Genomic DNA, 12,412 nt, shown 5'->3' with positions numbered 1-12,412 from the left:
GTGTGTGTGTGTGTGTGTGTGTGTGTGTGTGTGTGTGTGTGTGTGTGTGTGTGTGTGTGTGTGTGTGTGTGTGTGTGTGTGTGTGTGTGTGTGTGTGTGTGTGTGTGTGTGTGTGTGTGTGTGTGGCTGTTGACCAGTGACCGCAAACGACCTTTGCCCCCTACGACGGACGCCACTGCTGCGCTTTAGGACTGTAGGAACAGCACAGGTTGTGATGTCACGACGTTTCGACCTATCAGGGCTGAAGTTGCGAAGTCTTTGGACGGTTTTCAGAGGAGGAGGGGGGGAGGGGGGGAGGGGGGTGGGGTGGGGTGGGGGGGAGATATGAGGGATACTTCCAGACACTTTGTGTTCCTTTTGTTTTTCTGTCACAGTTGCTGATGCTGTGACACGCATAAAGTCCTTTGTCCTTGTGGACCCTGGCTGGTCATAGATGACCTAAAGCTAATTCATGCTACCAGGGGGCTAGGAGTGGTGGCACAGCCTGGCAGCTCGCCAGCGGTAACAAGAGGAGGGAGAGTGATGTGGTACTCCCGCGTGTGTGTGTGTGTGTGTGTGTGTGTGTGTGTAGCCGCGGGCTAGTGTTAGTACACCAGAGAATGCGGGGGTGAACGTGCACCGACATGAAGCTGTCAACAGCTGTACATTCTGTCGGGAAAAGCCGAGGGCTCGGTGATAAGTGGGTAAACTCTGCCCCCTACTGGAGGAACTCGGTAGTAGTCCTCAAAATGTAAAGGGAGTTTAAATCCAGACAATTTGTTCCGGTGTAGTTGTGCTTTATATGAGTGATGAGTTGGTGGATCTATGATCTACATTAGTTGATGATGGGAATGGAATATTAGATTACATCTAAAGTGAATGTGACCCATTTAAAGTCCTATCTTGTAGCGGCGAGCTGCAGCCTCTCAGATATGTGGTGTGATCGTCATGTGCTCCGAAACACAACGCCGGCTCTGTTGTCTCTGCAGGCTGGAATCCACACGCACACGCACACACACACGCACCAGAAACACACACACACACACACACCAGAACCACACACACACACACACCAGAACCACACACATGCACGCACGCACGCACGCACGCACGCATGCACGCACGCACGCGCGCACACACACACACCAGAAACACACACACACACACACACACACACACACACACACACACACACACACACACACACACACACACACACACACACAGATACACATCAAACACACACACACACACACACAGCGAGAGACACACACACACACTCTCTCTCTCTGAATGGTGTTGTGTAATACATTGTTTTATGCCGGTACTGTCACATTGTCTAACCTGGAGTCAGATGTGTTTACTTGTCGTCTACTTCTGTGACGCCGGCGACCTCCACTGATCCTCAGAGGTCGTTCACTGGCTCACGGCTCCTCTGATCCCCGCCTCACCCCCTCATCCCCGCCTCACCCCCTCATCACCCCCTCCTTGTGTGTGGAGTTCCCCATTAATAATGTCACGGCGTTCCGCACGCATTCCAGAGCATTCCAAACCAGCCCGACCGCCCCGAGCCCCCCGCTCTGTGAAGAACAGTCTGTCAGCGTCGCTCTGCCCGCCCACAGCCCAGAGGTCACAGGTCGCCTGTAGGGTTCACAATGTGTAGGACAAACGTTGACCGAAGGGAGACGACTCGTGTGTCCTTGGTGTTCTCACTGTGTTATTGATTGCCGTTTGATTGATCAAGTTTCCATATTGTGTGTTCACAGCTGTACTTTGAATGATATTACTGATTGATTGATTGATTTATTGATGAATTGCTGTGATTGATAGAGTGTTGTGTGTTCCTGTGTTCACTGCAGTATTGTGTGCTATTGATTGATTGATTGATTGATTGATTGATTGATTGATTGATTGATTGATTGATGCTGTTCTGCCGTGCTCACCGCTGTACCTCGCTGTCCTCCAGGTGGAATGGGTAACCTGCTAAAGGTCCTAACAAGGGATATAGAGAACTGTCCGCACTTTTTCCTGGACTTTGAAAGTAAGTCTGGGGCGGCCCAAGTGTGTCGTCTGTGTGGGGGTGTGAGGGGAGAGGCTGGGACTCGCACACTGGTGACATCACACCCGGGGCCTTTCCCCTGCTCTTCCGGACTTTTCTCTTTGCCTGTTCCAGAACTTATTTCTCAACCACGCGGTGCCTCTGTCTCTGTCTGTCTCTCGCTCTCGCTCTCACTCTGTCTCTCTCTCTCTCTCTCTCTCTGTCTCTCTCTCTCTCTCTCTCTCTCTCTGTCTCTGTCTCTGTCTCTGTCTCCCTCTCTCTCTCTCTCGCTCTCTGTACCCTCCTCTGTGAAGATAACCAATGAATGATGTTTTAACACCGTATCTCCTCTCTGTTTCTGTCTCTGTCTGTCTCTGTTTCTGTCTCTGTCTCTCTCTCTCTGTCTCTGTTTCTGTCTCTGTCTCTCTCTCTCTCTCGGTCTCTGTTTCTGTCTCTGTCTCTCTCTGTTTCTCTGCCTCTGTCTCTCTCTCTCTCGCCCCTCTCTCTCCTCTTCTCTTGCAGAAACCAAATGGGGAATCTCTTAAAAGTCCTCACTTGCACAGACCTTGCACAGGGGCCAAACTTTTTCCTTGACTTTGAAAGTGAGCACTGCTCTCTGCCTGGCTGCGTCTCCCCCCGGCTGCCATTCTCCTCTTCCCCTCCTCCCCCCCCACCATGGTCCCCTGAAGGGTCAAAGGTCAAACCGCTCCAACCTGCCTTCTAAAGCAGCGAGGCGTAATCAGATTGATGAATGATGAATGATCAAACTGGGTTGAAATCCAAATGCTGAACAGTTGGGAGCAGAGTTGACCCTTCACCCTTGTTGCCCCCACCCTACCCCCCACCCCCCACCCCCCTCTTGTTTCCACGACTACACTAAAGCCCTGCATGTGCGTACTTCCTCATGTCTCGCTGACCATGTCTGACCTTGGTCTTCCATCGCCTCGTCTCCGCCGGCTCCCTTCTGCTTCCTGTCCTCCTCATGCCTTTGGTTTTCTAGTCGCTTTCATTTTCTGTGTTTACCTTCTACTGTTATAGTAGTAGTAGCAGTGAGTCACTGGCGTCTCCACGCTGCCAGCGGTGGCCCTAGTGTAGTCTGCCTCCCCAGTGTGTCCTAAAGGTGCCCATGACGTGCCCCCAGGTGTGGAGTGATGAGCCGTTAGGAGCCGCGTCCACCCAGACGCGTGCTGGATAGACCGGTCCACAGGTCACACGTCCACGGTGGACACGGCCGTCTGTGGTGTCATCTGTGATGTCATAAGGGGCAGATTTCCAAAAACGGCTTGTAACGGCCAATCATCACACACCACACCCAGGTGGCACGTCATGGGACCTTTTTAAGAAACACTCTCTCTTCATTGTTTTCTATGCTGTTTAATGCTACACTGACTTCATCCTAGATAGATTCATGTTAGAAAAGAAAAGCGAATTCATTCGTTTAGTACGCGTCGTTCCTGTTAACTATTGTCTGTGTTTTAATGCTTAAGCAAGAAGTTAACGTTGTTGTAATCTTCTCTCGTTTATAATGGCATAACCTGAGAGCACACACATTGTACATCAACACATCGTTCCACTGATTTCTAAACGTCCCTACGGCTGTCAGAGGGGGGGCATCGCCCTATGGTTTCCGTGGTAACTCACTCTGTGCATAGGCAGCCAGTGAGCTGTGAGTCAGTCCAGCTGATGGGCTGAACAGAGATGAGCTTTAGGACCCAGAGAGCCCAGACGCCTCGCGCCGTCTGGAGAGCCCGTAGCGAGGCCTCGGGACACCCACAGACGCTGCTCCAATCCCGTCTTCGGGTTGCAGAGGAGTCAGTGAGTCAGAGGCTAGTCTGTGTGCGCCTTATCGTCCGTCACACATGACACATTATGCCATTATATCCTTTTTATTTTTTGTTTGGCTGCCTTTGGCCGTAAAATGTTGTTGATTAAGTGAAATGTGAAACTGTTTGGATTTCTTGAATGTGTGTCCCTCACTGATTTTGTGTGTGTGTGTGTGTGTGTGTGTGTGCGTGTGTGCGTGCGTGCGTGCGTGCGTGTCAGATGCCCAGCCGACAGAGGGGGAGCGCGAGGTGTGGAAGCAGGTGAACGCCGTCCTGCAGGACTCTGACAGCATCCTGACCGGCCTGCAGTCCTACAAGGGGGCGGGTCAAGAGATCAGAGATGTAAGACAGTCAGTCAGTCAGTCAGTCAGTCAGTCAGTCAGTCACACCCTATACTAGAACCATACTAACATAAAGGACACTGTTCCTTTAAAATGACAGAACATACACAGTCACACTTGGTGTGGTGTGTAATAATGATAATAATAATCATAATTTCGTAGGCAGACCAGAACAAACCAGTCCTGTTTGGACTTAAGACATTAACAGGAGCCTCAGCCCACTGACGCCTGGACAGTGTGTGTGTGTGTGTGGGTTCAATGTACTCAACTGTGTGTGTGTGTGTGTGTGTGTGTGTGTGTGTGTGTGTGTGTGTGTGTGTGTGTGTGTGTGTGTGTGTGTGTGTGTGTGTGTGTGTGTGTGTGTGCAGGCCATACAGAAGCCCAACGACGCGCTGCTGCAGGACCGGGCGTGGAACTCTGTGTGTCCGCTGGTCAAGAAGCTCAAGGTGTTCTACAGCTTCTCCCTGAGGCTAGGTAACACACCCCTGACCCCTGACCCCTGACCTCTGACCTCTCACCCCTGACCACTTACCTCACCTCTACAACCTCCCCCCTCCGCTCTCCCCTGTGTCTAAGGACCAGGAAGTGCTCCGCCTCCTTTACACCTTGTTCAACTGTGTGTGTGTGTGTGTGTGTGTGTGTGTGTGTGTGTGTGTGTGTGTGTGTGTGTGTGTGTGTGTGTGTGTGTGTGTGTGTGTGTGTGTGTGTGTGTGTGTGTGTGTGTGTGTGTGTGTGTGTGTGTGTGTGTAGAGGAGGCCCTCCAGAGCCTGCTGGAGTCCCTGACCCGCCCTCCTGGCTCGCCCACGCAGCACCTGGAGAGAGAGCAGGCGCTGGCCAAACAGTTTGCAGAAATCCTCCACTTCACCCTGCGCTTTGACGAGCTCAAGGTACACACACACACACACACACACACACACACACACACACACACACACACACACACACACACAGACACACACACACACAGACACACAGACACACAGACAGAGAGACAGACAGACAGACAGTAACACACACACACAGACAGACAGACAGACAGACAGTAACACACACAGACAGACAGACAGTAACACACACACACACACACACACACACACACACACACACAGACAGTAACACAGACAGACAGACAGTAACACAGACAGACAGACAGACAGACAGTAACACACACACAGACAGACAGACAGACAGTAACACACACACAGTAACACACACACACACAGTCACACACACACACACACACACACACACACACACACACAGTCTCACCACCAGACTGATGCTGTCTCAGGAGTTGTAACTAGACGATGGTTCTCCTGTGTGTTCCTAGATGAGGAGTCCGGCGATCCAGAACGACTTCAGCTACTACCGAAGAACCATCAGCCGGAACCGCATCAACAACAAGAACGTGAGTCCTTAACCCTTAACCCTTAACCCTTAACCCTTAACCGCCCTGGCTTCATTAGTGTGGGTCCCCTTACACTGATGGATCAGAGTGATTACAGACAGTAACCTAGAACGACGTGACCACACACTGAACACACAACACCAGGCAGCTCATTGGAACAAATGTGAACACACACTCCACAAAGTTCACTCCACACACACACACACACGCGCGCACGCACGCACGCACGCACGCACGCACGCACGCACGCACGCACGCACGCACGCACGCACGCACGCACACACACACACACACACACACACACACACACACACACACACGTGACGGCCTCCGTCCGCCCGCCTGCAGCTGGACATGGAGAAGGAGGTGAACAACGAGATGGCCAATCGGATGTCTCTGTTCTACGCGGAGGCCACGCCCATGCTGAAGACCCTCAGCAACGCCACCACCAACTTTGTGACGGAGGTGAGACTCCTGAGACGAGGAGCCAATGGCAGCAAACGAGGCCGACCAATGAGGACTCGGATCACATGGTGACTCCTCCCCCTTTTCCTCCCCCCCTCCAGAACAAGACCCTCCCCCTGGAGAACACGACCGACTGCCTCAGCACCATGGCCAGCGTCTGCAAGGTCATGCTGGAGACCCCGTAAGACCCTCACCCACTCACTCACTCACTCACTCACTCACAGTACAGTTGGGTGAATCTGGCTTTGTATACAGGCTTGTTATAGCAGGTGTAAATGTATTATTAATCTCTCTCTCTCTCTCTCTGTCTGTCTGTCTGTCTGTCTGTCTGTCTGTCTGTCTGTCTGTCTGTCTGTCTGTCTGTCTGTCTGTCTGTCTGTCTGTCTGTCTGTCTGTCTGTCTGTCTGTCTGTCTGTCTGTCTGTCTCTCGCCCTCTCAGGGACTACACCAGTCGGTTCAGCAGAGAGGACACCCTGCTGTTCTGTATGAGGGTGATGGTGGGCGTCATCATCCTGTACGACCACGTGCACCCCAACGGGGCCTTCACCAAGTCCTCCAAGATAGACGTAGGACACACACACACACACACACACACACACACACACACACACACACACACACACACACACACACACACACCCAGCCTTCGTGTGTCCTCCAGACGTCCTCCCCCTGACTGTGTGTGTGTGTGTGTGTGTGTGTGTGTGTGTGTGTGTGTGTGTGTGTGTGTGTGTGTGTGTGTGTGTGTGTGTGTGTGTGTGTGTGTGTGTGCAGATGAAGGGCTGTATTAAGGTGCTGAAGGACCAGCCTGCAGACTCGGTGGAAGGCCTCCTCAACGCTCTGAAGTACGTCTCCTCCTCCTCCTCCTCCTCCTTCTTCACCCCACTCTCCTCCTCCTCCTCCCCTATTATATTATCTATATAATATCAGTTATATATTACCTAGTAGTTCTTTGGTAATAATGATTTAAAGGTTCTGTGTTCTAAATAGACTACCGTGACCTCTACCGTGACCTCTGTCCTGACCTCTACCATGACCTCTACCGTGACCTCTGTCCTGACCTCTACCGTGACCTCTGTCCTGACCTCTACCCTGACCTCTGTCCTGACCTCTACCCTGACCTCTGTCCTGACCTCTACCGTGACCTCTGACCTGACCTCTGTCCTGACCTCTGTCCTGACCTCTACCCTGACCTCTACCGTGACCTCTACCCTGACCTCTACCGTGACCTCTACCGTGACCTCTGTCCTGACCCCTCCCTCCGCAGGTTCACCACCAAACACCTGAACGACGAGTCCACCCCCAAGAACATCCGCTCCATGCTCCAGTAGCCCCGCCCCCCCGCCGCCGCGGGTGCGTTTGTTTTTTAGTTCGCTACCATGAAGAGGATCGATGGCCTCCGACAAAAGATGTATATGTTTACATTATTTAAAAGACAGGAGATGTTGTTAATACTTTGTGTGTGTGTGTGTGTGTGTGTGTGTGTGCGCGTGCGTGCGTGTATTTGCCTTCGCCATTCCTTCGATGACACTCAGTCGCTCTGGTCGCCACGGCACCACGTCGGCTCACGTGAGGAGAACATCAAACGCACCCCACGCCTCGGCCCGCGTTATTAAAGCAGCAGTGTTTCACCGCCCGGCCGCCGCCAATTACCTCGTCGTTGACAGCCATTTGGAAGCCCTCTCGTGATGTCACAAGTGGGAGCGTCCTACCGTTTGAATGGTGGACACGCCCTCTCGTGATGTCACAAGTGGGAGCGTCCTACCGTTTGAATGGTGGACACGCCCTCTCGTGATGTCACAAGTGGGAGCGTCCTACCGTTTGAATGGTGGACACGCCCTCTCGTGATGTCACAAGTGGGAGCGTCCTACCGTTTGAATGGTGGACACGCCCTCTCGTGATGTCACAAGTGGGAGCGTCCTACCGTTTGAATGGTGGACACGCCCTCTCGTGATGTCACAAGTGGGAGCGTCCTACCGTTTGAATGGTGGACACGCCCTCTCGTGATGTCACAAGTGGGAGCGTCCTACCGTTTGAATGGTGGACAAGCCCACTTGTGATGTCACAGATGTGTTTGACGTGTGAATGGCTCTTATTGGCTGATCCGCGCCCCCACCTGGTGGTGAGACGAGAGAGCACACCCCCTCTGGACGCCTGCCCGCCTTAAATATCATTCCTGTCGCCTAGCTAGCTAGCAAAAAAAATAAACCTTGGAAATGGTCTGTCAGACACGTGAAAGACACGCCTGTCCGTCTGCCTGTGCCCTGTGTCCCTAACGTCTCCATTTTTTACAATCCGCTTTCTCTCTCGCTTGGAGAATTGAGACACGTGACGCGAATGTGGTGATGATCCTGCTGCCTCGGATTGGAGGAGTTCTCGTGTTTGAGCCGGCGCCGCGCCGCGCCGCGCCGCGTGTTGCTTTACCGGAGGCGGTCCACTGGACTGACGTCGCTGCGTCGTCGCCGGACAATAAACCAAATGTTTCTTCACGTCGTTGTAACCTCTGTTCTTAGGGTGTTATTTATGTCCTGTGTGTGTGTGTGTGTGTGTGTGTGTGTGTGTGTGCGAAGTATTTCATTTAGTCCCCCCTCTTCTCCTGGTGTTGCTTTTGTGATGGACTGTATTTAAAAAAATAAAAATAAAAAAGGTTTTAGAAGAAGAAGAAGAAGAAGAAGAGAGGTGAATCCTGCGAGGTGGTCGTGGTTCTGTTGTCCCTCGCTCTGAGCCCCTGTGGGGGGGGGGGGGGGGGGTAGGACAGGAGCAGCTTCCTAGCTCGACTATCGCTGAGGTCCGCTCAGTGCACCTCCTCCCTCTCCTCTCCTTCCCAGCGTGTCTGGAGGTCTGTCCGAGGCGTCCGTTGTCTCGCGGTCGATTTGAATTAATTGAATTTGGTTCCAGAACACTTTAGCGGTTAAAAAGGAAGGCCTTGTTACGTTAAGTGTTGTGAAGGGGGGGCATTTTGAGACGCAGGTTTGGTTTGGTGCTTGAATCTGGCGCTCTGACGTCCAAAATAAAAGAGTTACCCCTTTTTTTATTATTATTGATAGTTAACCAAAGAGGCGTTTTACCCACGCGTCACTGGCTGTGTCACATTTAAATTAAATCGCACCACGTGGTCGCAAAACGAATCAAACGCGACGTTGTCTGTGAATCCGACAGTTGTATCAAACCAGCGGTTTCTGAGCCGGCTTGGGTCAGGGTCTGAATCCACACTGAATGAACCTCGACGGTGTTTTCTGATCACGTCGCCGCTGTCCAGATGATGTCTGACTGTGTTGTGTTGTTGAAGGGCCGCGGGCCGGGCTCACTGGTTCAACAGTAGATCGGATCCGTTCGGCTCACCGGTTCGTTGGAATCTCCCGAGAATTTGGTCCACAAATGCACGACAACAAAACGACATATACTACTACTACTACTGCTACTACTTCAAGAACCACTGGATTTATTTACACATTTTTCTGTGCAGCCAATAAATAGACCTTTCGCAGCATTGTGGTTGCCATGGCTACAGCAGTAATCGATACCTTAACTGAGCGAACCAGTCCTGTACTCCCAGCTTTTTTGTCCTGACGTTAAAAATCGTCTTTTCTTTCCACATCACACGATATACTCACCTCTCGTAAATCAACTGTACTCACATCGTTACTGACTAATTCATCCCATCCTCTTTTGTTCTGAATAAATCCACTGTGTTTTCCCCCTGGTGTGCGTTTGAGAACCATAACTGTAAGCCATACTGGGAGGTGTGGGTGTGACAGTGGGTGTGAGTGTCGTGGGCTCATGGGAATGAATGATTAGCGTGCATTTACAAACGGTGATGTATGATACTGACATTGTACATGAACTGACTTGAAGTGGGCTCTTGGTATTATATTATAATTATTATTATTTCTTGGTTAAACATTGTTCCAAAATGGATGTATACAAAGCTTTCCCTTACTTTTCTTTTTTTTTTTTACCCGAGATATGCTGTGTTATTAGGAGCTTTCCACTGACGAAGCGGCAGTTGACTGTCAGTTACTGTCGGTTCGGCTTCTTGAGTTCTGACTCCATGTTCATAATGATCTGGCCTTGTAACGAATGGGATGTGTGGATTGAAAATTAAAGGTGGTACATTTCTTAAATAGTCACTCTTTTGTTTGACTCTTCCTCGTATCTATTTTTGTACACTATGGTGGTTATGGGCTGGTGTCACCTTATCAAATACAGTGGACAAATGGGGTTCTTGCTATACATGATAAATCCAGTAAATGTTTCGCCTTACACATTATTATTGATATGTTACTAGTTGAGTTTCAGTGGGGTGTAGTTCAGATTTCCTCCAGAAGAGGGCACTGTTCAACCTTTTTTCGGCTCTCAAACAGCGCCACTGGTCCCGGGGTGGAAGAGGGGGTTTTAAAAGCATTCTTATGGTCACTGTGCACAAGGAACAATTAGTCACGGATAATTAATCTTACTTTTGACATGACTTGGGGAATCTAATACATCCAGAAGAGGGGAATGACATGATAAAGTTAGTCCAGCCCTGGGTTTTTGTATTGGTTACGGAGCTAAACCGATCAAGTCTTGTGAACTATGAATGCTGCGCTGCCTCAGTGGGGACGTCTTATTCTGATGTCATGTGACCTGTAATGTCAAGTATTCCGACCACATCCTATCCGCCGTCTCCTGAGCGCATGTGAGAAAGTTTCTAATCCGTTCTGGAGAGCCGAGGTCCTCTGAAACCTGATGGTTTGAACTCAGTTTGAACTGAGTGATGTCATGTGAATTGTAACGTCACGTATAAGGTTCGATTGTTGATCAATGTCCGTGGTGCAGCGGAGAGCACTGTCCTGCGGATGTGTACATTACCATTGAACCGTCGTGTAAAAAACCAAGAGGGTCTTGACACTTTTTGTTGAAGGTGACTTGACGTCACGATGATGATCCCCATAGGTCCGATGTTACATACCATGAAAATAAAACAACAGCCCGCAATGCTACATATTTTATTCCAAACGTCCGCACAGAATGAGCTGCAGCGGTCCGGGGTTCAGTACTGACATCTCGGAGGTCCAAACTAGGCAGCGGTTTGGTGTTGTTTTTATTATAAAATTAACTTTAAAGCTAGAATACAAAAGCAACTTTAAATACCTACTGAGAAACATACCTACTGCATGATTTAAAAAGGCATATTTACATTGCATTCAGTCATGACGGAGAGGGAGCGCCACTCCGCCCGGTCCGGGAGGTGATGGTTCATATCGATAGTCACCGGAGTTTAAAGATTTAAAGCTCATTAAATCACTTATATGCCAGTAGAAATAAGCGACCATTTCCAATCGTAAGTCCTGAAAAATAGCGTTGGTCATGTTGGGAAGCCGTAGAAATACTGGGAAGTGCTAACACGGGGAAAAAAGTTAAAGGAGGGTCACTGTGCGCTACGCAGCAGCGCCCCCGCAGGCCGGTCAGAGGTAGCGCAGCCCAGAGAGGAAATTATACAACGAATGGATTTCACCAAAAATGCGGTTTTTTTCACAATAGTGCATTTCTCTAATCAAAAAACCAACACAATGTTGGTCACTCTAAAATGAAGACTAAAAAAATTAACCCATAAAAATATGTGAACGTTGAACCTTCACGAGTTCCTCGATAGGAAGGCAGTTGATCCTGAGAAAGAAGTTAATACTGTAGCTCTGCCCTCCACACACACGACACCAGGACTCTTTTCACAATAAAAGCCATATACCAGGACTCTCTTCAAAATAAAAGCCATATACCAGGACTCTTTAAAATAAAAGCGGCATTGTTCCAGCTCTCAGAAACCTTGGGTCCTGAATCGGAGTCTGAAAGAAGGGCTCAGTTCCAATTGGTGAATTCAAACCCTAAAACAAACGGCTATATACAAAATATACACCCTAACGATTCATCAACGCAGTGGCTTGTTCCAGAGATTCAAACGTAGCAAACTTTAAAAACAACTTCTAGCAAAAATAAACAATAGTCCAAACGGCCTGTCGCCCGGTCAGGCGGAGGCGTGTCTCTGCTCTGACAGGTTTAGGACCGTGTCTCTGGAGCCAGCAGGGGGCGGGGTCAGGGGTCAGGGGTCGGAGGTCAGGCTAGTAGACCCCGGGGATGATGCGGTAGGGCACGGCCCGGCAGTACTCGTCCCAGGCCGAGCCGTACTTCCTGCGGCAGTCGGACGTGTCGCGGGCGTCGCGGTGGACCAGCAGGATGATGAAGTAGATCATGTAGTACCATGGCAACAGGTGGCCGAAACCTACACACACACACACACACACACACAGGTTAACATCATGTAGTACCATGGCAACAGGTGGCCGAAACCTACACACACACACACACACACACACACAGG

At 50.4% G+C, this 12,412-nt stretch overlaps 1 protein-coding gene across 2 annotated transcripts; it reads left to right on the top strand.

The window, feature by feature from the left end:
• Positions 1 to 1,949: 1,949 nt before the first annotated feature.
• Positions 1,950 to 7,788, top strand: LOC311371216 (CYFIP-related Rac1 interactor A). 2 transcript variants are annotated; one of them, XM_084489407.1, is made up of 11 exons: positions 1,950 to 2,020; positions 4,061 to 4,182; positions 4,550 to 4,655; positions 4,932 to 5,068; positions 5,512 to 5,589; positions 5,938 to 6,054; positions 6,156 to 6,235; positions 6,494 to 6,620; positions 6,829 to 6,899; positions 7,322 to 7,407; positions 7,590 to 7,788. In XM_084489407.1, the coding sequence occupies exons 1-10, from the start codon at positions 1,951 to 1,953 to the stop codon at positions 7,383 to 7,385; spliced, it is 972 nt and encodes a 323-aa protein (XP_084345533.1). In that variant the 5' UTR covers position 1,950; the 3' UTR covers positions 7,386 to 7,407; positions 7,590 to 7,788. The 2 variants fall into 2 exon arrangements, with proteins under 2 accessions (XP_084345533.1, XP_084345532.1); XM_084489406.1 differs by having other exon boundaries at positions 7,322 to 7,788.
• The last annotated feature ends 4,624 nt before the right edge of the window (positions 7,789 to 12,412 follow it).

This window comes from Micromesistius poutassou (genome assembly GCF_964030765.1).
Source record: "Micromesistius poutassou genome assembly, contig: SCAFFOLD_1376, whole genome shotgun sequence".
Lineage (NCBI taxonomy): Eukaryota > Metazoa > Chordata > Actinopteri > Gadiformes > Gadidae > Micromesistius > Micromesistius poutassou.
Note: the sequence above shows the minus strand (reverse complement) of the source record. Positions and strands in the feature narration are given on the sequence as shown.

Bases quoted from the DNA above. Each gene is read 5' to 3' on its own strand.
- LOC311371216 (XM_084489407.1), top strand. From the start codon at position 1,951: ATGGGTAACCTGCTAAAGGTCCTAACAAGGGATATAGAGAACTGTCCG. The intron at 4,656-4,931 runs GTAACACACCCC...GTGTGTGTGTAG, and splicing joins CAGCTTCTCCCTGAGGCTAG to AGGAGGCCCTCCAGAGCCTG. The intron at 6,621-6,828 runs GTAGGACACACA...GTGTGTGTGCAG, and splicing joins CCAAGTCCTCCAAGATAGAC to ATGAAGGGCTGTATTAAGGT.